The sequence below is a fragment of the Phasianus colchicus genome, chromosome 2, assembly GCF_987193195.1.
Source record: "Phasianus colchicus chromosome 2, bPhaCol1.hap1.1, whole genome shotgun sequence".
NCBI lineage: Eukaryota > Metazoa > Chordata > Aves > Galliformes > Phasianidae > Phasianus > Phasianus colchicus.
Genome location: NC_143437.1, coordinates 3,294,978 through 3,321,170, shown reverse-complemented (window position 1 = coordinate 3,321,170; position 26,193 = coordinate 3,294,978). Strand labels below are relative to the sequence as shown.

Below are 26,193 nucleotides of genomic sequence, written 5' to 3'. Positions count from 1 at the left end.
TGAAGCATTATGTGCTGTGGCTCTCTGGCTGAACTGGCTGAGGCATGTCCCAGCCTAAACCCCAGTGCCTGAAAAATATTTTATGCTCTGGCAGTGTTTTAAACACATTTCCATCAGCATCTGAGTCAGATGAAATGTGTCTTAGCTGGAAATATTCAAACAAATTGTTACTGCCATGAAAATGCCTCACATTGTACTTTGTCAGACTGAAGTATTCCAATGACAGTAATTCTGTCCTTAACTTCCTGCAGGAGTGTCATTAGGGTTCAGGCACATTAGCAGTGGTTTTCTGATGTAGGTAAGACTCTTCTTAAAGAAACATGATATTCTTTTTTGCATGTCCCTTCCTATTTAGAGCAGAGTTAACATTTCCATGCCTGAATGACAACAATTTTACTTGTGTACTTTGTTTTAATATTATTTCTGATGTGTGTTAGGCAGCTACAATAGCTGCTTAATTCCTCAAGTTTTCAGTGCTCTGAGGCAAAACAAAATCACTTGTGATGTTTTTTGTAGTTACCAGTACCTTATTTTTACTGTAATTTTTTGACATCTTCCTTACTTATAAGAGTAAATCAGTAGAAGATTAAGAATTCTGAACAGTGTTGAAGTATCAAAGCTAATCAGAGTCTCTAGTGATTTAGATATCTGGTGTATTATTGTTTAGGCATTACTTCAGGAAAGTTAAATAATACATTCAGTGTGACAGTAAAACAGAACACAGGCAGAGTATCACGACCATTTAAATGGGCTTCTTGTTTATGTTGCACTGTCTCTGGTGTAACAGAAATGTGTAGCTCTATCTGGATTTGCAGTGTCTTCATCATGGCAGTGAGCTGTGGCTGGGTGGTCACTGCTGCCCAAGTGTATGTAGCAATACATGTGGGGCTTCCTCTTATTTCCACATCTCTGCTCCTTGGCAAAATCACCTCAAAGCAGAGTGTTTCATGCTCTAATGCTCAAAGTAGAGCCAGGGGATTCTTGGAAATGCAGCAAGGCATAACCCTGACTCCAGTAATGTTTTGTCAGTTCTGCCCAATCTGAGGTTTTTATTTATGGGGTTGTTTGGAGGAGGAAAAAAGTGCTTAGGACATGGTGACTAGTTCCAATGTCTGGAGTGATCACAGCATCTTTCAGCTGCTGCACTGACGCAGTGAGCAGCCTTAAATCATTGTGATTCTACCTTCTCAGTTTGGAAAGCAGATTTCTGCTGTCAGGGACAGTGAAGATATTGCCTGGGTCTTTGTGACCATGTGCTGACATGCTGGAGCTTCCAGTCCTCCTTTCTGTGGCATTAACTCATTAGTGGCAGTGTTGGGAAAAGTGTGTGCAGGGCAAACTGTGGGCAACTGCCATACATGCAGTTGTGATTGTGGTTTGTAATGTAACTTCAGGTAGCTTATTCACAAATTATTTAAGAATTTTGAGTATGCAGGCACATGAATTCCTGCTTCTTCATGAAATTAGTTACAGGTGAAAAATGACATGAACCTGAATTTCTTAAAGAACCCAATTTATTTTAGCTTATTAATTAGTGTTGTTTTCTTTTTTCTGTCCTTATACAAAAATCCCTTTAGTTCACTGTGGAGGTGCTGTAAGGTTAGGGAGGATGCACGCTGAATAAGAAGATTCAGTGAATTTTAATTATGAAGTGTGATGCGGTCACAGTTGAGTAGCAACAGCTGCTTTGATAATTGTACAGTACAAAAAAGGGTAATCAGTTTCTCTAGGTGGATCACTAAATGGAAACACTGGGGCACGTATGAAAGAACCTGTAATATGTGGGTGTCCAACCTTCTGGCTTATTTGGGCTGCCCTGATGGAAGACGAGTGGTATTGGGCTGTGTATATGTATACCTACAGCAGGAGCCATAGGTAACACTCAGATTCATGGGATCCTTGACTGTCAAAAGAAGAATTCCCAGGAAACGAATGTCCCATGTGAGCCTGTGGGTGATCTGAAATTTGGGACTCTCTCATCTAATGGTGCACTTACAGGACAGGATGCTCAGCGCCAGCATCGAGGCGGCCATGTGGGGGGAGGTGGACAGGACCCCACCCCACTGCGATGGCAGGGATGGGTCTGGATGTCCTCCCACGCAGCCTGGGAGCAGTGGCCTGCTGGTGGTTTGTCCACGATGGAGGCGGATCGACCTCCTTCCTCGGGCCCTGAATCCACCTGCATGGGCTCCTCTCTGCTCTCAGGTGGGTCTGCCTCCATCGGCTCAGTGGTGTGGAGCCTCCCCATTAACTGCCCTCTCTTGGCTGGTGGGCACTCCACCCTGCCTTCTGGGTAAAGGAAGCACTCTGCTCTGGAGCATAAAGTAGCTGCTGGCAGCTCTTGCTCAATGACTGGAGTTCTGGGCACAGGGTCCCCGAATTTACAGGGCTCGGAACCAAAGGCTGACTTTGGACATCAGGAATGGTGATGCCATTCTAACAATGTCCTGTGGTGACCAAAACATGGAGATTGGGAGTTGGTGCCTGTTGCTGAGAGTTGGCCCGGTGTTGAAGGAGGAGGAAGGGAGAAGGCTGCACCTGGATGTGGAGCTGCTGCTGTCATTGGGGCAGAAGCAGTTTGCAAAGCAGGGTGAGGGGCTGAGCAGCAATCAAGCAGTTGGGCTGGGTGCGTTTGCCAGGCAGCTCTGCAGATGCCATGAGTGAAGAGATGGGGATCCTTGATCCTTGGTAGAAATCAGATCCGTGAGAGATCACAGCCAGCTTGTTCTGCTACCTGAAATAAATTCTTGAAGCAGGTGGGTAACTAATTAAAATAAATTCTTGAAGCAGGTACCTCCAAAGACACTTCTGGGTACATCTGTATCTCGTGTGTCTCCAAAATCCTTCAGTCATAGTTCATATAAAAGTCACACTCCTAGATGAGAAAATGTTTATGCACACTCCTCTGCAAGCCACGTACAACCTTCTTTGTTTTTCTATCAATACTTATTTATCAGAATGGGTTTTTAAGTCTTCTTAACTTGTTGAATTAAAACAGAAAACTTCCTTGTGTGCAGATTGTATTTTTTAAACGTTTTGGGTAATATCTCTGCAGATGACCCACTGTCTCACTGTTCTCACATCTTCTGTTTTGTCCTCATTGATGCTGAGTAAACATTAATGAATGTTAGCAGTGCCATTTTCTTTTACTGCATGGATGGAAGGCAGAGACACACAACAATTTTATGCATATCTGCCTGTTTCCCTGAATGCCTTTGTGGCTGCTTCTTGGTGAGATTTGAGGGGCCTGTAATGCTGTCCAGCTGATACATTTCTAACAGCATTTGGCCATTTACTTCTAAACTATAAAGCACAAAATACCCCTGAGTTGCCAGTCACGTTAGAGGCATTAGAGGTGCCCTGAACCAGTGTTACCAGGATCTAAGTGGAAGCAGGTATGAAAACAGGCTAGGTGGGGCCTTTATCCTGGCAATTTTAAGCTGAAGAAGGTATTTCTAGCAGTAACTGGTATTTGTTGTTATTACTAAAACTCTCTGGTTGGTTTCACTGTGGATAATTATTTTCTTGAAGAGGAAGTATCTCAGTATTTTTTAATGTTTTTGATGCCAAATTTGTCATGGATGCTCAAAATGATTGAAACTTTCAAAGTTGTTTGGCTTGGAATTTTTTTTTTGGTGCTTTACTTAAATCTTGTTTCTGTGCCTAAAGGTTCCTGGAAGGTGTTTGGTAGGATGGTTGAAGTTAAGTTTTGTGTTGTTCCACAGGCTTTATATCAGTTGGAGATTCAGCTTTACTGGATCTATACTGGATATATACTGGATAAGTCAGCACCCCTGGGGGGTGAACCCAAGAGGGCCATTTCTACTGGTTTAAAATGCTGTTTAAAAACTAGTGCCAAACATTACTCTGCCTTCCAGCCCGTGGGCTGAATGCGAAGTTGTTTGAACCCTTTATCTGAATGCTATTGATATTTTGAACAAACAGCTACCTATTGAATGCTTAATATATGAACACACAGTAAGTGGCCAATGTATGTGGGGAAACAAATGAAATTTTTTTTATGTAATTCCTTTTATCAAGTGGAGTGTTTCGTATCCTCTAGCCAGCCTATCTTATACAACAGTTTCATTATCTGAAAGAATTTTGCCATAAGGGAAGTGTTCTGCATTCCTTAGTAAATATACTGTCTTCCAGGAATCACTGGGGTGCCCCGAGAAAGTAAATAATCAGTAATTGCTTGGGATTTGGAGTTTTCTTAAGAACAGAAGTTACTTTAAAAACATTGGGAAAGAGTGTGATCTGGATCTTAACGAGTAACGGAGATTTGGATGTTCTTGATCACATTTTGCATGAGAATCCTTCAGTTTAACAGCACATTATTCTGGAACAATCTACAGGTGGAGTATGTGAGTGGCTGTTCAAATATGTTCTTATTTGCAAGTGTAGATTGTTGTGTTTCTCTCACTTCTCAATCTGTTCCTGCCTGTTTGCTTGTAGGCTTAGGGGAATGGCAACTCACATCCTTTACCCATAGGAACACTGTAGGTAGGATTGAAGCTATCTTCAGTTCTAGGTATTATGTAGCTTCCTCATTCTCTGCAGACCTTTCTGCTACTATTGGTGCAGATTGTGGTCATTTTTTTCACAATCTGTGAAAAACAGAAGATGCGAATGCAAAGTGCTGTGGTAAAATGATCTGCTGTCTGACTGTGCATGTTTAGGTGCATGATTACTATCCATGTTTGTTTCTTGCCCTATCTTTGCCACATTTAACTCTATCGAAGACATCTTGGATCTGGTGTCCAGCCAGGGTTCTATCGTGTGTTGCTGGTCTGTTTAAATGTAGCAACTTTGAACTGCTTATGGTTCACGTTAAAGCTACAGCCACACAGCCATTTTAGTCCCACATGCTCACAGTTCATGTAACTGTATCAGAATTATACACAGAGATCAAGACCTGAACTGTTCATGCATAGTTTTCCTTCTGGTGATCTGTTCTCTTTGGAGGTTCTCTCCATTGTGTTTTTTTTTCCCACCATATCTTTTCTTAATCTCATAAGTAAAAGTTCTGTATGTTTACAGAAAGACAGAAGAAAATAAAAGAACTTCAGTGTCTCCTGCAAAGTGCTCTGTTGCTTTGTCTGATTCCTAGCTGGTATTTGCATATCATACCAGTGGTGTTTTAATTATATATTGGGGAAAAACGAGCCACATTTTTTTCTGATAAAATCAATGGTCTTATGCAAAAAGGAAACTCATTCTTTTTTCCAGTGTGTGGCCGCCACCCAACCTTTCAGATGTATCAGTACTTTTGCCTTTGGAGAAGATCAGCTGCAGCAATTTGAATCTTCCTCTGTGCCCAGACAGTGCAGGAGAGGTAGATAGGTACGGCACTCCTCACATTCAGGTTTCAGTGTGTGGAGAGGAGTCTGAAGGATTCTCTGTTGTCAGGTATGATTTGTTTAGTTGGCAGTGTTTAGCTTTACTTTTATCTTCTGTTGTTGCTGTAAGAAGAAAGGCAAAGCAATAGATATTAAACAATTAAGTCTGACCTTTTTGAATCTTAGCTAACATTGCTTTTGTCTGGTTCAAAAAGACTTTTGCCTCTTGAAGTTCATATTGGATTTTTGCCTAGGAAGCTGAATCCAGTTTTCATGAAGTAACGCACTTAATATTGGACTCAACTATATTGATGTGCTGACCAGATTTTTTTGTGTATTTGTAAACAACCAGACTCTTGGGTTAATCAGTTTGATAAGTGATCCTGAATAGGAAGATGCTTACTGGTGTGGTTATCTTTCACATACCTGTGATCACTAAGGAACCTTGCAGGTGAAGCACTGTTAGCAGATGGAATAGCAGATAGACTCTTCGTTACTGATGAGTTTGCCTTTGTATTCCAGTTTTGTAAAGCTAAGACATGAGAAGTGTCCAACAACTGAAACAACAAATGGGTGAATACATTGTTTTAAAGCTGCAGTGCTGGATTTTTATTTAGTTTTTGGGGAAAAAAGAAAATGTAGCTTTTCTATGTTTATTGCATCAGCATCTATGAATGAATAAGAATCTCTACTTAGAAGGATGAAGGGTTGTTTCTCCTATCATTAAAGTAAAGGAAAAGGAAAGCACGGAATGATTTGTGATGTAGTAGCAAAGGGTCTGTCAGTCCTTGTATTATAAAGTCTTGTTTTCCATTGTTTGTAAGTAAACCAAAAAAATATGCAGGCGAGACTGCAACATCCTGTATTAAGCTTAAAGCCAAAACGGATGTACTGTTTTAATTAAATACAAATCCTTTCTGCTGCTTTCCTATTACAGAGAAAAAGTTGCTCTCCAATAGCAGTTTTGACTTGCAGGCACGTTGTTGGCAGTAATTCTTGTAGTTCTTACACTTGATGGCATATTTGTCTTGTAACAAAGGAGCAAGCCAGCCAAGTTCCATGTGAGAGCTTTTAAGTCTCAATTCAGTGGTTTTATTATTGCTACACTGTATATATACACTGAGAGTTTTACAGAAGTGCAGGAGGCCTACACATGTGTTTTACTTTAATGAAAGCTCTGTGGCAAAATTCCATGCATTACAATGAAAACTGAGGCCACAGGTTTTTTTGTGTGTGTATGGGTTTATTTATTGTTGTTATTGTTTCTTACACTTTGTGCAATTCTTAAAATTAGGATCAGTGTTACATGTATTCAGTGTCTAATGAACTGTTAGCAGAAGTCCTTGGTGACTTGGCTTTTACATCTTTACTCCTGAGTACCAGGATTTCCAGTCTCCTGGGTTTGTTTGGTGATCCTGCATAATTCAGTATGGGTTTGGTATGTTTGTCCAAGAGAAAGTGTGATCTGTTGTTTCAGATAGTGCTGATATTCAAGAATTCAATGTATATTTTATCTGATGCTGATCCTCAAAAAATGCAGGCCTTTTGAATTGAAAATCCACAAATATTTTTCAGAGTGATAGGACAAAAGGGGATGGTTTTAAACTAAAGGAAGGGAGATCTAAGCATGATGTCAGGGGGAAGCTTTTTACTGAGAGAGTGCTGAGGTGCTGGCATAGGCAGCTCAGAGATGCTGTGGATGCCCCATCCCTGGGGGTGTTCAAGGCTGGGTTGGATGGGGCCCTGGGCAGCCTGGTCTAGTGCTTCATCTGGCAGCTGGCAACACTGTGGCAGGGAGTTGGAAAGAAATGATCCTTCAGGTCCCTTCCAACTCCAACCATTCTATGATTCTATGAATTCTATGAAATACAGTGATCGAGCCTACTTGTTGGGATTATAAAGGGTGAAATTCTATTTCCACCATGGGAAAAAATTGTACTGATTTTTGCAAGGTGAAAGTTGCACAGTTGGGCTGCCCTTCTATGGAGAGTGCTTTGGCATGGCAGACTGCCTTCACTAAATGCAGCATTACTCCCAAGAGGGCTTGCAAGTAGAAAGTACAGCATCCATTGTAAATGTAGTAGGAATGGACTCTTAGGGCAGAGATGCAGGTACTCCTAAATGAGGTACATGCCCATCACTGATACAGCTTGTAGGGTCAGAAGCAAGTGGTGCAGTTGAGTATTTGTCTAGAACTTGCTTATTAAATTGTAACTTGCTGTTTATAAGCAGTTTTAGCCTCAGTATCATAAACCACTTTTTATATGCTTGAGGCAACAGCCTTGTCTGGGGCCAGCTTGTCTGGAGAAAGCTGTAGGCTCTGTATGGTAATGGGCTTTGTATTTTCTCTTCATGCCTTTTGTTTTTTGTCAGCCTTATCAGTGAATAAGGTGGGAAGCAAAGATGGGTGACCAGCTAAGACCCTTTGAACACTGCCTTGAAATGTGGCTTTTTCTACCACTGCTAGAACTTGCCACCTGTGAAGTCATTTAGACAAGGCTTTTTGGTCGTCATCTTTTTAACTGATGCCCAGTGTGAGACCTTGGGATGTGACTTGCAGTAGTGATGTGCACAGAGCTCCTTCGTGATCTTTTACCTACAGTGGAATTTGACATACTGTCATCATTATTCTTAAATCAGTCATCTTGTCTCACAGTGGATGCTCCAGTTCCTCAAGAGGGAACATTCAAACTGCTGAAGGCTTATAGTGTCCATCTGGAATCATATCTGATCTAGCCACTGTTTTTATTTGCTGCATATTATATCCCAGGTTTTGTTGCAGCTGCTGTTACTTGAAGTTCATATTTAACTGATGAACTTATACAAAGTGTTCGGTCTGCTCCTCTGTGCCACAAGGAAGCTGGAGTATACACTGGATTTTATAAAGTGCATGATGACCTGAGCTGCTCTGACATGAGTTTTCTTCAAATGGTTATTTTAGAGAACTTCCCCCCAGTCATCCACTGGTGATGTTTGTAAGCTTTTGTAGCGCTTCATCCTACACTATTGATTTTGCTATTTTGGTTACAAGGTCTTAGTGTTTTAAAACAGGAGAAACTTTTCTTCTCTGTGCATTTATAAGTGGCCAAACAGACATGGGTGATCATATTTTAAATTCCAAGTGCTTGAGAGTGTTATGAGAATCTTGAATGTCAGCTTTTCAACTCTCAGCCTTTGAAAATCCTTGTCACTGGAAGCACCAAATAATTCCAAGATTATTTGGAGATGAGTCCTTGAAATTAGCTGGTCTATGTATAATTCATTTCTCTAACGTAAGGACCTAGTAACTCCAGTCTTGAATGCATTTCTAATGTGTGTGTTATCACAGTTGAATGTCAGGCACTGTACAGATTACAAGGAAAGAGTTGAAACTTGCACACAGGCAAATCACTGTCATTCAGTGACCAATACAGAAAATGCTTGAAGCCAAGAAAGACACACAATGCATCGTAGCATCGCTCATTATAGCAGCAAAATACCCCAGGTCTGTTAATTTCATTAGGAAGCCCTGTAGAGTGCACACAAGGTCTACAAAGGAGAGCAACTTTATTCCAGGGTGATAAATCATGAGTAGCTTGGTAGATTTCAGTACTCATCCTTTCCTGCAGTAATGAGGCACTGAGAGTTAGTTCCAAAACATGAGTTTTGTCAAGCATGTTAATGAAATGTGTACTTGAATGTTGGTAAAAGTCTCTTAAAGGAATCACTGTTTTTGTAGGTTTTAAGTTCTTAAATTAGATTGAAGGCCTTCATAGTCACTGCAGCAGGCTACAGTCTGAAAGTGATCAGAAACAGATTCGCCTTCTTTAACTATTTCAGGCAAAATAAAATCAAGAGGGGAAATGGGAAAGAAACAGCATAAATTACAGAAGACAGATGAGATGCTTGATACTTTTTAACAGTCCCTGAAGCTTGGAAGAAAGATGAAAACCTGGGAAGATACGAGTTTTGGGGGATATCCTTTGCTAGCAGTTCTGTTCTTACCAGGTATTTCAAAGTAGAACACTGTACATGAATAAACTGTTGTGTTACTCTTACCCTGCTGCTATAGTCCTCGTTTGCAGCACAGCAGCAAGGTAGCATTGCCTGCACTGTGCTCTTGATGAAAATCTAAGAACTGATAAATGTAATTATATAAAATAAAGGGCTGACTTTCTCTAGCTTTTACTGCTGATGTCATAGTGTTTTCTAGGCCTGTTAATCTGGTGATCCAAAACATCTTTTTCTTCAGAATTGCCCCAATGCTTCTTTCTTCTGTCAGCCTACATCACATGAAGCACCTGGAAAAATAAAACTTGACACAGGATGAGGTGCTCCTTAGTAGTTAACAATACCTGTTTAAAGGGAATACTTCAAACTATGTGGCCATCCACTTTTAAAAACCTTGATTTAGGCCTTTTTATATTAACTGTTATTTCCTGTAGTCATAGTTTTGGAAACTAGTCAAGTCTATTTCTCTGCCTTCACTAAAAGTATTCCATTGCCTTTAGTAGAAATGAGACACTCTGAAGTAGAAATCTGCTCTTCTTGTAGTTCTGGAAATCTGAAGGTTTCAATACTTTAAAAAAAAAAAAGAAAGGTAGTTGTAATGCCAAGGAGTAGTCAGACTCTAATGAGACAACAGGAAAAAGTTCATAGAATGCTTGGGTTGGAAAGGACCTCGAAGATCATCTAGTTCCATTCCCCAAAAATGTCCAAAACTAGAGGCAAGATTAGAAAGAAAGATCAAGGTTGTTGTTATCATAATGAAAAGTTGGTAAATCTGCTGGTTTGCTTTTTACAAATGGCAACATCAAGTGCCATTGGCGCTTTGAGGAGCTGGTAGAAAATCCTAAGTTATCTGGCTTTATTTTTTTGTCAGGAACTTTTCTGAGAAAAGAAATCTGCTTCTTGATTTATTTCAACCCTGTTGCAAATAAACAGGAAAACATTTTTAAAGCAATAGTTCAAGAACCAGATTTAATAAAAATACCAAGTCCTGCAGCACAGGAAATGTTGAAAAGCGAAGAATGTGAATCAGATTATATTTCAATAATATTAAAAGCCTTGTTTAATTTAGTTAAAGAAACACTGAACCAAAAACGTATTCATGCTCCGATAGCCTTCTCAGATAGCTTAGAGCTTTGATGTTAAATGTGTGTTTATTTCTACTAAGTGAGTATATTCATGATGACAGTTTATAGACCACAGGAATGGACTTTTGCTGTAGGAGTGCCTGTAGCACTGCTGCATCTCACATGAATAGATCTTTTTTTCCTATGGATGTTCTGATGATATTAATGAAAATTAGAAACCTAACAACTGATGTTACAGATCAGTTTTGCATAATGTACATTTGTAGGAAACAAAGTGCAGTTGAGAGCTGTGCTTTGTCTTCAGTTGAAGTGCTCAGGTGACATATCTTCTGCTGGAGTTGTTTGGGATGATGACTTGCAAGGCTTCTTTAGTTGGTGTGTTTAGCTCTTACCTGTGAGTACAGTCTATGTCATCTTAAGGACTTAAAACCAAAGTGACATTAAAGTGAAATGGTGAATTTATGGAACTTGTGAAGCCAGTGGAGAGGAAAAAAATATTAGATCTTTTGGGAATCATATTTTTAATGTGTATGAAGTCATAAGAAAATGACCATAAAGGGGTATGTTTGAAGATGAAAATGTTTCTCCCTTTAGTGAGGGTTGACATGCCTACTAGGGGTTCAGCCCTTCTTTGCTGTCTAAGGCAGTTTGCTACTTCAGCACACTTACCTCAAGGCACAAAGGGGAGGCAGGCTGGCCTGCAGCAAGTATATGGCTGGTTTTAAGTGTGTCTTCTGTTTCTGTTCTTTGCAGAAACAACAAATGATACGTTGACAAATCCTAATTTATGATAACAAATGTTATTAATTACAAAGGGGACTTTATTTACAGGGGGTGTTGTATCTGTGTGTTATACTTGTGGTTACTAAAAGTTACTTTCCTTGTAAACATATCATGCTGAGTTCACCTCAAGGACATGTTCTGATGTGCTGGAAGCCACAAGTTCTTGTAGAGTAAAGAACATGGTAGAACATGGAGTCAAGGTTCTGGACTCTGAGTGCATCTTGGTTTGGTATGAATTCTGACTACATATCTGTAACTGAGCTCTTCACTGTAGTGGCTGTTTTACTTCATTTACCAGGCAAATGAAATTGTTGAGTTGGTCTGTGTGATGACTCTGTGGTCCTCCAGTGGAGTTCGTTGAAATGAAGGGTTAGGGTTTATAAATTGAAGATATAAATTTAATGCTCAGAGTCAATGAAGACACTGTCAGTAAAGGTACTTTACTCCTTGCTCAACTCCAATACAGCCATTTGCTTGAAGTACAGCTTATGTGGGTTATAGCTACTAACCAGTTGCTAAGCTTTACAGAACGAGCTTGTCTAAAGAGCCATGAAATGGTAGGTAACAGCAGCAGTTCCTCATTTAAACTCCTTGTTGTCTGATTTAGTAGCTTGTTCATTAGAAGTCATTTTTGATTGCATTCTGTGCAATAGAGGAGGATTAGCCAAAATTTTTACTCAGTCTGCCTTGTGAGCCAAATCTTACCCTGTAGGAGGCAGGCATATTACAAGGGAAAAATAATAGGCCTTTTGGCTTCTGCATCTCTGCTTCTTTTAATTGCTTTGGGAAGATAGGACATGAGCCTAACAGGAAGCTAGCTTTTGTCTTACACTTTCTGTAGCACAGTAGGACATAAAAGCTATTTTGAATTACTGAAATGGCTAATTTGGTTTGTTTTGTCATTTCTTTTTTCCTTGTTGTTGAAATTTCTACATTGTTGAGTAGTTTTGTGATCTTTTTTGAAAAGTAACCAAATATAACTTACCAACTTGTTTTAAATGAGATTCTCCTAATTTTTATAAAAATGGACTTACTGCATGCCTGTAAGTAAATCTTTATATTCTATTTCAAGTTAATTGAAATAATGGGTGGGAAAGCTCTGTTTTACTGCACATCACACAAAAAAATCTTCAGGCTCTGTTTCATTCGCTTGGGGATCTTTCTTCCCCTTTCAGAGATGAAGACACTTTACATAGATCAGATAACAAAGTAGTATAACAAAGTAAATTTCACAGACTTATTTAGAGTGGAAAGGATCTTCAAGTCCAAATTTGAGATGCAAATAGTTGAAAGTGCAAAGCTAGTAGTGACATGAAAAGCAAACATTTTGTGATAGCCCACAGTATGTGATGAACATTAGCATTCAAGTTGCTTTTCTCAGGTTTATAAATAAAAATGTGACACCAAAATATGTTTTTGAAGCTTTTTTGATATCGTCACACCCAGCTCACATCATTAACCTGCCAGATTCTGAGAATTTGTCCCTGCTGCCAACATGACTTTCAAGGAGTACCTCGAAGAAACTCTGACCATGTGTTCTGTACAAAAAATGCTAGCCTTGTGTGCAGCAGGGTTTGACAGAAAGGAAGAAATATAAACACATTAATAACTTTCATCTGTCAGCTGTGTTTATAAATATGAAGTCAAACACTTGATTAAGTATCTTTTTCTCCCCTTTCTAAAACAGTTGGAGAACTTCTGCTAGATATCCCAAGGGACAAGAAATGGCTGTTGTGATGTGCAGAGCAGCTAGTAAGCAGGCAGCAGCAGTGCAGCCTTCCTTATGCCCACGGGCTTCCGTTCTATTCTGGAGCATCACACCTACGCCTCAGCAGGTTGCTTCATTTCTAGCTCACCCACTTCTTGGCCCGTATCCTTAGACTATGGATGGGTTTTTTTCTTCCTTTTTTTGGGGGCTTTAGTGCTCTGAAGTAACCCAACTCTTTGGTTTGCTGGTTGACTGCGGTGGGGTCATCGAGGTACCTTTGTTGAAAGTCCCCTCTGCTTGTTCTCCATTTCCTCCTTCCTCTTACAGGTATGTATATGCAAAAGGTGTGGATGTACAATTAATTGTGGACCTTCGATCCTGACCTAGTGTATGGACTGCTGCCAGCATTATTTTTGGTGTTTCATCGAGCAGGAAGCACAAGAGTTTAAAAATCTCTTGATGCAATTTCCCTGGGGGGGAGTGCAGCAGTTTCCATGGCAGCAGAGGCACCCTGTAGCAGAGCTCCGGCAGCAGCTCCATTTCAGGTCAGGCAGCTTTCAGGTTTTACCCCAAGCTAGAGCCTATTTTTGAGAGTTTGAAAAAACAAGTAAAAATAAATACAAAAATTCCAAGGAGCAGTGTATGAAGGTCAGTGGGAGAAATCTGACTGTTCTGATTGAAACCCTGCACCAAAACATTTGCAAATCTTCCCAGAATCTTCCTATTTTCTTGCTTCGGATTGTTTTCTCTACCTTGACTGGTTTTGCTAAACTTAAAATGCTAAGTGTACTTTATTTATTTTGCTTTGTTTTTGTGTGGCTTTTTTTAGGCTGTGTAAGGATTCACATCATGTCAAACAGAACAATATTTTTCAAACACTTAATGTTCTTATTAGCTTCCTACTATTTTTAACGTGTGAACATCAAACCCCATACATTTTCTTTCCAGATTGCTCTTGTACTGTTAGGCTCCAGAAGCAGGGAGAGAAGTGTGGGGTAAATGGAATGGCTCTACACTGATCTATGAGCTGTGAGACCCCTCTACTATACCAGCTTCAAGAAACCTTACCTGTATGTCAGTTTCACTCTTAATAAACAAAAAGGCTTTATACTTAATGTCCCTAGCCCTTCAGATTGCAGAGAAAGCTGTGATTTCCACTTCTGAGTTTCTTCCAAAAGGTCAAAGGCAGACAGCAATGAAAAAGAAATCAGCATTTCTCTTCTGCGAACTTTTAAATGTTGGGGCTTATGAAAACTTGACAGTACTGTTACAGGATACAACAACATTTTGGAGGTATTTCATAAATATTTGCAGTCCTAGTTTATACACTGTCGCAGATGTAAATACTGTCTTCAAAAAGCAACATTCTCTCAGATGTTTTATCCTAAACAAAGGGAAATAAAGCATAAACACTTTGATGCCTTTATTCTCCCTCTCTAATTAAAGCATGCATTTCTCTTGTTCCACTCTAAGTAATGTCGTGGCTAAGATGAAGAGAAACAAACATATATCTAAATTGTGTCCATGGGTCACTTTCTAGGTCCATTTCTAGTGCTATAGGCTGTAAAATGCTGCAATCTCCATTGTATTCAAAAAGTCAAATTTGTCTGTTCTAAAAATGAGTTACCATAGGAGCATCCTGATTCCATACAGAGTCTGGCAAAGGAAAAATGCTTTGTTCGTTTATGTACTTGTCTGACATGCACCAACCCTCAGTGCATTCTTTTTCTTCGTGAATGACATGGTGCTCATGAAAGATGCTATGATATTAGTTCTGGAGAGGTCTTTTTTTTTTTTTGTGTGTGTGAATAATGACTTTGTAGTTAAAAAAAAAAAAAATCTTCTCCAGAATTCATTTTGGCAAAAGCTTCTCACCTTAACCTCCGAGCTGACTCACAGCAGTGTTGTTAATACCAGCTGTGGTGGTCTTTTCAGGTGTGGAGACTAGGAATTTGTGCAGTACTGTTGTTTTCTGTCAACCGTAAGCAGCTGTTACTCCCTGAATGATCAAATATGGACTTTAAGTAGAAGACAGGAGGTAAAAAGCCACATATCCTATTGCTAAACTCTTACACTGTTTCCTTTTGAGTCAGAATTCAAGTTTCAGAATTCCAGTGTGAGGCTTCATAAGGCACCATTGAGGGCACCCATCATTTCCACCAAATTCTTTTTCCTTCCTAATCACACCCACACAAAGGATGGCAGGGTTCTTTCTAGTACCATGCCCCATCTCATCAAAGTGATGTGCAGAAGGTGTCATTCCTCCCACTGCTCTCTCACCTGTACTGCTGAAATCACAGGAGGCCTCTTCCTTCCTGCACCAGGGTTTATTTTTCCGTATTAAAGTAGGAAAGAAATTTGCTCAGAGAAAGTTGCCTAAAAAAGCATTTACTTGGAAAAAATCTGTTTTATAGCATTTGGATTTAAAAAAAAAAAATCTCAGGGAAATCAGTTAATCTGCTGGCTGTGATATTCAAAGCCCAGTGTTTTTTATGGCCGCGCTGCTATTATATTATATGGCAGAGGGAAGAAAACTCAGTAAATAGTATTTCCAGAGAGTGGTGCTGTGAGTGACAGGCTGTCTGATTGAGTGTGTGAGCGAGTAGAGCCCCAGTACCAAGATCCCAGGTGTGCCTTAGGTTGCAGAAAGATGTGCATGCTTCCAGTAGCACATACAGCCAGCGGTGTCTGCAGAAAGCACGGCGAGGGTGATGCAGAACCAGCCCTTCAGATGTTGTTTTCCAGGCATGTGGAAAGGAAAGATCTTGGTTGCCTGGGTAACAAGTTGCTGTGCCAGGTTCATTTTTGTTAATAAGAGGATAAAAGAGGCAGATCCTACTGTTCCTTCAACTCCTAGGAATAAACCGCCGTGAATGTGAAGATGAGCAGCAGTTACAGTGGGGAGAACCAAGGGCCTGCAGGCAGCCTGGGTGTGCTGAGCTGGTGCTGGCCTTCTCCTTGGGACAGGGAAGTTGTATAGTTTGTAAAACTGATAAAGGTGTCTGTCCATCCTGTACAGCCAACGTGGTTTTGAATTGAGAACAGAGTGTGACCCAGCGAAGTTGCTCTGACATGTAATAACCAAGAAATAATACAATAGGGAGCAGTTGTTTGGAGATATGCTGTTTCGGGTTGGAAGAAGAGCGTTACTTCAGAAATATATCCATTGGAATATTTATTGGGAAGTAAGCTATATACCGTGCTCTGACAGAGAAGTTTAAAGGAATGTCCTCATTCAATTCAGGCTGACCCCACGTGGCAAGTGAGGTGGTTTGTGTTTTTCTCACTCCGCACAGAAGTGGGTAGCAGCAGTCAGTTTCTGAGTGAATGCTATAAATGATGAGCTGACATTCCAAATGCTAGTGATTGTAGCTCATCATTTCTACGTGCTGGGTGGTCTGAAATTCACAGTGTGTGTGGAGGAAATGAAGACTGAGTGAAGCAATAGAAGGATGTGGAGCCTTATCTTAATTCAGGTCTAGTGATCTGCGTGGTAATGAAAACTAAAACAGCTTAAAAACATCAGAAATACTGGAAATTCTCTCTTCTGCAGATAAATGAAGAAACAATTACAATAACTGCATGCTACTTGTAGCAAATACTGTTTTCCTGCTTTCTTTCCTGGTTAAAAAATAAGTGCTTCCTGGTGTTCAGTGAATGGTCTGTCTCATGCAGACATGAGGAAAGATCTGTGAAGTAAGTGCCATTGCAAAATATTGGCATCTCAGCGAAGAATTGAGCCCATACAGCCATGTGAATTCCACTAGAGAGCAGCTCTGTAGCTCTTTCTTTCCTATTTTCTGCATAAGATAGGGAACACAATACGTGCATCCTGTAATGTATCAGTGGAGCTAGATTGTTCTAACTGAGCTTTCATCATTCTCACTTGATCCTTCTCCATGTGAGATGATGGAGCTGACTGTGCAGGCTGGAGGGTTATTTTCTTCATGCAGTGGAACATGGGAATTGGAAGCAGACATGCTCTCAATTACATACAGTTATGAAGGCTAGGCAAAGGAGGTGGTATTTCTGATTTTGTCCAAGACAAGCTCACCTTAAAGTGAGAAGAGGGGCAAAAAGTCTGTTCTCTGGTGGGTATCAGACTAATCTAAAGGTAGCTCACAGAAGCTTCTGTTTTAAGTGATTCACTATTTCAGATATATATGTATATATATATTTTGGACTGAAGGATATCTAGCTATCCTAGGGATTTTTCTGCTATGTAGGGGCCTTCTCAAGTTTTTCTCGATACAATGTTTTAGCTAGTCTGTTACTAGGTTCTTTTCTATATGTTGAGATATCTGGCTCTCTTTGGACTCAAACACAAAGTTGTCTCCTGTTTCACTCATGTTTTTGCTTCTTCCCTTGTTACGCTTTTTACTAGAAAATGTTCCATCTAAAATTTGGGTGTCCAGCTTTTTGGCTTGCCTGGGCTGCGCTGAGGGAAGAAGAATTGTCTTGCACTGCATATATGTAGGTCACTCTGAAAGTAATGCCTGCAGTTTATTTCCATTGAAACAACTACTTGTGCAAAGAGCACACTAACACTGTTTGATAGAGAAGTTCTGTGGGAGTGTTCAGCACCTACCATCAAGTGAAGAGGAAAGGGGCAGCCCTGCTTTCAGCTGCTTCAGAGCATCTTTTCTCCCTTTGGATCCTGCTGTTTTTGGGAAGGGCAGTGACCAGACTACATCTTCAGAGGACTGCCCTTTTGGTTCTTTGGATGGGAGCCATTGCTCACAGAATGGTTTGCGCAGGGCTCAGAACCAAAGGCTGATTTTGGACATCAGTAGGGCATGGTGATGCCATTCTAACAATGTTCTGTGGTGACCAAAACATGGAGATGTTGGGAGTTGGTGCCTATTGCTGAGAGTTGGCCCGGTGTTGAAGGAGGAGGAAGGAAGAAGGCTGCACCTGGATGTGGAGCTGCTGCTGTCATTGGGGCAGAAGCAGTTTGCAAAGCAGGGTGAGGGGCTGAGCAGCAATCAAGCAGTTGGGCTGGGTGCGTTTGCCAGGCAGCTCTGCAGATGCCATGAGTGAAGAGATGGGGATCCTTGATCCTTGGTAGAAATCAGATCCGTGAGAGATCACAGCCAGCTTGTTCTGCTACCTGAAATAAATTCTTGAAGCAGGTGGGTAATGTGAGCTGTGGTACCTCCAAAGACACATGAGTTCGTCTATATCCTGTATAGGTTAAATGTCCTTCCATAGTTCATATAAAAATCACACTCCTAGAAGAGAAGATATCTATGCACACACCTCTGCAAGCCACGTACAACCTTCTTTGTTTCTCTATCAATATTTACTTATTTATCAGAATGGGTTTTAAAAGTCTTCTGAGCCATAATACAGTTAAATTTAAAAATAATCTTCCTAGTGTGCAAATTGTATTTTTAAAATGTTTTGAGCAATATTCCTGATGACCACAGAGAAAGTCACTGATAGAGAAATACAGTGAATTCTGTGTTTTGAGCAAGGGAGGATATATCAATTTTAAATAACAAGCAGAAATGCAAGGGACAGAGTTATATGTGCATTGCTTTGTAAGTGATGCTTCCTGTTTATTTTTGTAGAACGTGCTCCCTAACACTATTTGACAGAGCAAATTTTCAGCAACACACTCCTATTTTCAACATAGTCACCACGGTTTGCCAATTCACCCTTGGTCTGATTGAAGCCCTGTTCATTTCCTGATGGAACAGCTATGCGTGGCTGTCCAGAATGTGGATAATCTTCCACACTGCTGAAACACACCACTCCATTCACGTTCATCGTTTGGTCTCTGTCAACATTTAGCAAGTGTCAGCGAATGTCACTGGTGCCCTTTTTGTCACGTGGAGGAATTCACTCACACCTTTATTTCATCCATGCTTCCATGTCAGACACCACTCTATCAGACTGCCCTCTGTTGCCATCTGTTACAGAGCAACAACATGGAACAGAATATTGGAAGGAAGGTTTAACATCTACTGCTATAGCACCAACATCTCGTCTCTGATGTTGTACAGCAACATCACGAAATAGGAGGCACTGCTTTCAGAGCAGCCCTTACAAAATATAGAGTTATTGTAAGTAACCAAATTTATTTTGATTTTGAATATTTGTTTTTAAAACATAAAAAAGAGCAACAAATCCTTAAAACCACTGAGATAGGTGACGCTGTTTTTGTGATATTCATCAGGCTGCTTCAATGGCTGTGGTTGGAATTCTCTGCAAGCTCTCATGTGTTTGTCAGAGGTTTTTGATGACATTTTACTCTTCCTGTACTTCATCCTTGAAAACAGTTATTTACAAATGTACCTACTGCTGGAAAGCAGTGACATGAACGAGGCAGATTGTGAGGAATGTTTTTCTCCAGTAAGAGAACTCTTACAAAAGTCTGGTAGAGAGAGGATTTTTGAGTTGAATATCTGATTGCATCTCTATATTCCATTTGAAAATTCACAGGTAATGTATTTACGTTGGCTGAAAATGGAGTCGCATATATAAAGAATTGATTTTTTTTTTTTTTTTTCGTTTTTTTTTTTCCAGTCTTGAAACGTTTTCTCAAATTCATAGAATCATAGAGTGGGTTGGGTTGGAAGGGATCTTATAGGTCATCTAGTTTTAACCCTTTCCTATAAGCAGGGACACCTCCCTCTAGACCAGGCTGCTCACAGCCCCATCCAGCCTGGCTTTGAACGCCTCTGGGGAAGGGACATTCGCAACCTCACTGCAGCCTGTTCAGTGTCTCACCACCCTTACAGTAAATAATGTCTTTCTAATATCTAGTCTGAGTTTACTCTCTGACAGTTTAAAACCATTTCCCCTTGTCCTGTCACTATGTGCATGTATAAAAAGTCCCTCCCCTGCTTTCCTTTAGGCCCCTTCAGGTACTGGCAGGTCGCTATAAGGTCTCCTCGAAGCCTTCTTTAGGCTGAAGAGCCCCAGCCCTCTCAGCCTGTCCTTGTAGGAGAGGTGCTCCAGTCCTCTGATCATCTCTGTGGCCCCCTTCTGGATCTGCTCCAACATCATTCTTGTGTTGGGGGCACCAGAACTGGGTGCAGTACTCAAGGTGGGGTATCAGGAGAGCAGGCTCAGAATCACCTCCCTTGCCCTGTTGGTCAGACTTCTCTTGATGCAACCCAGGATATGTGTTGGCAGCTTGTGCTGAGTCTTTCATCTATCAACACTCCCAAATAATTCTTAGACTGCTCTCAAGCCATTCTTCGCCCAGCCTGTACCTGTGCTTGGGATTGCCCTGACCTAGATGCAGGACCTTGCACTTGGCCTTGTTGAACTTCATGAGGTTGGCATGGGCCCAGCTCTCCAGCCTGTCCAGATCCCTCTGAATGGCTGCCCTTCCCTCTAATTTGCTGACTGCACCACTCAGCTTGGTGTCACCTGCAAACTTGCAGAGGATGCACTTGATTTCACTGTCCATGTTACATGAGATACTAAAGATGTTAAGTAACACCAGTCCCAGCATTGATCCCTGAGGAGCACCACTTGTCACCCATCTCCACATGGACATTGAGCCATTGACTACAGCTATGCGACCATCCAACCAATTCCTTATACAGTCAGTGGTCCATCTATCAAATCCATTTTTCTCCATTTTGGCGACCAGGATGTCATGCAAGACAGTGTCAGATGCTTTGTGCAAATCCAGGTAGATGATGTCATTTCCTGTATCAAAACAGAAAGCACAACTGCATATTTTTCTCTCCTGTATTTAACCAATGTGTCAGAATGCATAACATGATTTTCCAATGCTGGCATCAGTATAGCACTGCACTCTCCCTGTGCCCTGGTTTCAACCTGCGCAGTGCCTGTCAACCCAATGTGTGGCTGTTGGGTGAGCTGCTCAGTGAGGAAGAGCCACCACCACGATGGCACAGCACGGGGGGTGGCTGCAGGACAAGCTGGGCTGGGCCCTATGTGGCCTCTAATCTACGTGTTGGATGTGTCAGATCTGAATGGACAAGCAGGCATGTTGTTTACAAGAAGAAGGAAACAAGGAGAGATGTGAAGATGTGTAAACATCTGATATATTTATTGATTTGAATTGCTGGTACCAGTTGTAGACCAAAGCTTATCGCAGGTAATTCGTTTTGAACATGAGATATCCATCTGCAATTTGTGGTTTTTAGAGAATGTTTACATATAGGGCCTCCTTTTTAGCAGTCACATGGGGAAGGGCTCACAGTGCTCTTTGTCTCTGCAAGTCTGTAACCCATGACTTACTCCTGTGGTTATATTTCAGACTATGTGAGTGCTCGGTATACCTGCTTTCTTACCTATTAGATACATAAGGATGCATATATCTTCATATTCAAGAACCTGTGTACAGTTTCAAGAACGAGGTTAGTTGTGTAGGTTCTGAAAGCAAACTTGGGACCAATCCGTGCTAGTGATAAAGCTAATCTTACACAGCAATTGCACAGTTTGGGGAAAATGACTCAGTTCTTGTAGTTTCTGATTTTTTTTAGTGGTGTAACATTGTGTCAGAAAAAGTGTGAAATCATTCTTATCACATATAGGATCTCTAATCAGATACATTTTGATATTGGGTATTTATATTTTTTTGACTTAAGAGAAGCAACTTGAATACACAGTTCTCATGTCTTGTTGCAAGAAGACTGCATTTTATGATCTTCAGCGTGATTTTGCAAGGGATGAATTAACTTTAAAACAGTTTTTATGCTCTTAAGTGAGAATATAAGTGTATGTAATTTAATACTAACTGCAAGTATGTGCCTATAGCAATTTATCATTATAAAAAGCATCACTTGTATGGGAATACATTTTTCAAGTTTTGTACAGCAGAATACTTACGTGTTTCTCAGGTATCAATACAAGAGAAGAGAGTGTGTTTTCATAAATACACTTATAAAAAGGCAGCTGTTGTCTGGTGCACTTCACATGTCTGTGCACCTGCTTTTATCACCAGTAGCTTATCACTGATATACCTTAATCCCAGTTGCTGTGGGATAGGAAGATAGATGGTGTGCAGGGAGGAGCAGCCATCATGCTGTCTGCTTCCACACTCAATTGCCTCATTATAATTTGTCCTCAATACAGATTTTCTGGTGTGCTGTGGAAGAAGAAAGCAAGCACCAGCTTAATTAGATTGAATTGTAATGGAAATGCATGAAAAAGTCACTGAATTTTACACAAGTATTCTTTTTTCTCACATTTTTTAATTTTTCAGTGTTAGTTGTAATAATTTAATATCACTTTATGTACTGTAATTTTGTTTTGTTTGCTTTATTTTTTTGCTGGCTTTGAATGTCTCATTTTGATTTCAGTTTGTTTCTTTCAGTTGCCAGGAAAGGGCTAACTGGCTGCTGGATTTTTTTCTTAATTTTTAATCAATGATGAATGACTTTTATTTCCTTGCTAAAAGTATAGTATTAATTTGCAAAACTGGTATACCTACTTTAAAGCTATTATATGCACTTAAATGAGGTTATTAAAGTAATTATGCTTTCGCCTTTTCTGCCAGGTGTATTTTTATGTAATGTTCCATAGCATGTTTTGAAATGTTGATAGTTATTCTTTTAAATGGTTTGTTCTTTTAAAGGAGAAAATTGAGCATATTTGGGGTAGTTTCCTCATTAAAAGTCTATTTCTTATAGCTTTTGAAAAGGGAAAGCAGAGTAAGAGCATAAACACCACATGCATACAGTTCATTGCAATCTAACCCTCTTATTTTTCTTGCAGGAAATCCTGGCTGAGTAAAGTTGGAAGCCCAAGTTCTCGCATAGACAGAACAAATTTTTCTAATGAAAAGGAGATTTCCAAGCTTGATTTCTCAGGATTTAGTACTAGATACTAATAGACAAAGCATCACTGAGTGCAAAACAATGATGTTTCTACTGCATGATATTTTCTGTGCCTCCTTAAAAATTCACCAGAGCATTTGGATGCTTTCTGTACTTGAGATAAATTGTTCCTGTTCACATGAAGTAAGAACTCTTAGTTGCCATATTAGATATCTCACAACATGATTGTCAATATTTAATATCTGAAATGCCAATATTTAATTTATTGCAAACTGGAAGTTAGATAAATGTATCAGTGATTATTTGTGTACATGGAGATTTGTTATATACAATCATATAAAATCTAATCTTTACATTGTAAATGATTCATAAGTAATCAATTCATGTTCTACTATTTGTAATCTCACCAAAAAAGCATAGCTTACAGAACTGGAATTCTTAGGTCTATTCTAATACCTCTGTATTATAGATCATATTACCTGTGATAGTTAGAACAGTAATTTAAAATAAATGTACATTGCTTCAAACTAACATGGTTCAGCTACTTCTGGTTTGAAATGATGGTGATGCAGATACTTCTTGGAACAAGATGATGAAATGCACTGTCTCAACTGTTTTTTCCTTGCCTGCTTATGGTTTAAATCCATGCCAACTGTAAAGGATATTTCAGTCTTTCCTTTATGATTTTTCTGAAATTAACTGATAGTTTCAATTATTGTCCTTATTGCACAAGTGTTTGCTCTTCCAGTTATGTGATCGGGTTCAACAGGATGCTCCCACATTCATCATATCAAATCCTTAAATGGTCTTGAGAAACTTGAGTTGTGTTTATGCAGTAAACATTGGATTTTTGCAATTGTGGGATCTCACTCATATATAGTAATTTCTTTTCACAGGCACTGAGGAGTCTGTCAGGGCTGGAACTGACTTATATCTTCAGTTTTAAAGTGCTTCTGTGTCAGTACTGGTCCACAGAGGAAGGTTTTGTTAAAATCCCTGATACATCCAGGCAGGCACCTGTGTGCTCTGGCAGTACACTGTTAACCAAGATTGGTGCAAACGTGCTGTGATGGAGTCTCAAGCTGTAAGTCCCTCTGAGAATTGTATGGCACCTTAGTAATACCTGTAGTTATGTGGTCCCATGGCTCTGAGCGTGGGCTGAACCCTTCTGCAGTGTGCTGGGGTTCTATCCTCTAAAGTGCCCTTTGTGAGGGTGCTTACAAGTGATATTTATGCTGACTTATTTGGTATCTCTTCTAAGGGTAAATAGCCTCCATTCAGAAAACACTCAAACACGCAGTTCATTTTTTATTTCAGAAAAGGCCATTTCATAATTTAAATATTCACGTTCATATGTGCAGAGCAAGGTGTGCTTAGAAAAGCGTGTTTGTACTGACTACAAGATTTATTTTCACTGGGCCTTTGTGTATAAAGCAGTAAAAATTCCTTCCTAGAATTTGCAGGAGTTATTTATAAGTTGTTACAGTTCAAACTGTGCTTGACTTCTGTGATTATACACAAGCATCCTTTGTTGAAGTCATTGTCAATAACCCTCGTTCAACTCAGATGGTAAATGGCAGAGTTCAAGTGTAGCAGTAGCTCAGTAGCAGTTATATCCTCTCTGAAAACCATATCCTGTCAAACATAAGTAGTTTACATTTTCCTTGAAGCTACCTGGCATAAAATACCCCCTTAAAGGCACTTCCTGCCAAGTAGCTTTGCTCATGTTGTGAGAAACAATGACAGAGGAAGGCCAAAAATTAATGGGATACTTGATACACAGGAAGAAGAGCCAAAGATGAAGTTATTTTGTTGTGTTCTCATGGGTGGAGCTGGGTGATTACAAGGCCTCGATAACTTCACCCTGACTCCACTAGAAATGTGAAGCTTGGGAATGGGAATTGTGCCATTGAAAAAAGACTGGCTTCTGTGGGGAGAAAATGTGTAAGTATAAACCTTCAGAAAACTGAAAGATGAAGAAATTTGTATGTAACTATTTGTCACATAGAAAAACAGAAAATAATACTTAAAGTGATACCAGCACTACACAAGATTTTTACTGTCTTTTCCAACCAAGAGAAGTGAGAAGTTATGTATAATCTTATAAAGTTAAGCAAATATTGTTCTTATGATCTGTGTACCGTAGACCAGATCTTTTGGTGACTCTGTGCAACAGCAGGTTTCTCTGCATCTGTGAGATATCAGCTCTTATCAGCTCTGCTTACAGGCTGTTTTTGAGTCTATCAGATGAAAGGAAGATTCATTCTGAAATACGTCTGTAACCTTTCTCTTTGTTTGAGTTGTACTGATGTTTTATATTTTCCGCATTCACTCTCCCTTTTTTCTTTATGATATGACAAGAGGCAGAAAACACATAGAAATTCTTTAGTCAGCTTAGCCCTGAGTGTTTTTTGACATAATTCAAAACTAAGATTTTTATGTATTCCATGTATTGCATGATAATATATTGGAGTTTTCTAGTGGTGATGGATACATTGCACATAGTGCTTTTCATTCATGGAGAAGCTACGATTTTACTGAGCAAGTAAGCAATTAAGGTGTGTCAGTGTCTCCCATAAGGCCTGGGCAGGCTTTTCAGGAGAAAGGAAAAGGGAATAACAAAGAAATCCCTTGCCTTGAATTGTTGTACAAGCAGTTGTATTTCTGAAGCATGTGGAGTCTGATGAAGTGAATGGATTTCCTCCAATGGCCAAAAGGATTTCTTCCCTTGCACTCTCATTCAAGCTGAATGTGGAGGACTGAAATGATGATAAGGGTTACAACAATCGTATCTAACGTGGGAGGAGAAAAAAAGGCATGTTTTTATGAACTTGAGGATTGGATAAAAGCCCATCTGTTATCAAGCTGAGACACTAAATACTTGAATTAGCATGCCACTGACATCCTTACATGTGCCCACAGGGAAGTGCCATTACCTTGGTGATCTGTGAGATTTTAGGCTCTTGAAGTTGCACTAATATCAAACTTTAATGCATCACCTCTTTTCTTAATTGTCACATATCCATGCTTTATTCATATAGATGCCTGCAGTACAGTTAGAATCCTATATTTGTCCAAGGATATGGTCAGCTTGAACTAACTTGTTCTGCATACAGGGAAATGCTTGATTTGCACAAAGTAGCACTTGCCTTACTTTTGGGTAAACACAGCCACTTAGATTGTAGAACTTCTGCCCAGGTGGTTATCAGCAACATGCAAATAATCCTAAATAATCCTGCATTTCTGTGGGAATAGGCTGCACACAAGATGGAGGCTGGTGCTGACTGCAAGAAAGAACAGATTGAAACTTGTAAGTAGTTGACATGGGATGAAGTTGTCAGAAGCACATTGAAAAGAAGTAGTGTAGAGGACTGAGCGTGTCCTTATTGATGGTCTGAAAAGGCTATTATAAAAGAACAGATACCAGTTTGTTTGTTACATCTTGGGTGAATTTTTCCAAGACGGACATTTGAAGACTGTTCAGAGTAACTTCTGTTCTCTGTCTGAAAGTTCTTTCA

The 26,193-nt window shown here is 39.9% G+C and overlaps 1 protein-coding gene across 4 annotated transcripts in view; it reads left to right on the top strand.

The window, feature by feature from the left end:
* The window catches only part of ACYP2 (acylphosphatase 2), a 47,818-nt gene extending 24,612 nt beyond the window's left edge, over nucleotides 1-23,206 (top strand). Inside the window, exons 4-5 of one of the 4 annotated variants that reach the window (XM_090134549.1) lie at nucleotides 5,233-5,412; nucleotides 22,614-23,206. In XM_090134549.1, coding sequence (XP_089990675.1) covers nucleotides 5,233-5,412; nucleotides 22,614-22,728 — 295 coding nt within the window. In that variant the 3' untranslated portion in view covers nucleotides 22,729-23,206. Of the gene's footprint in view, nucleotides 1-5,232; nucleotides 5,413-9,161; nucleotides 9,921-12,887; nucleotides 13,096-22,613 lie in introns of those variants that run through there. The other 3 variants (XM_031597852.2, XM_031597853.2, XM_090134550.1) reach the window with 3 other exon arrangements.
* Nucleotides 23,207-26,193: the final 2,987 nt, after the last annotated feature.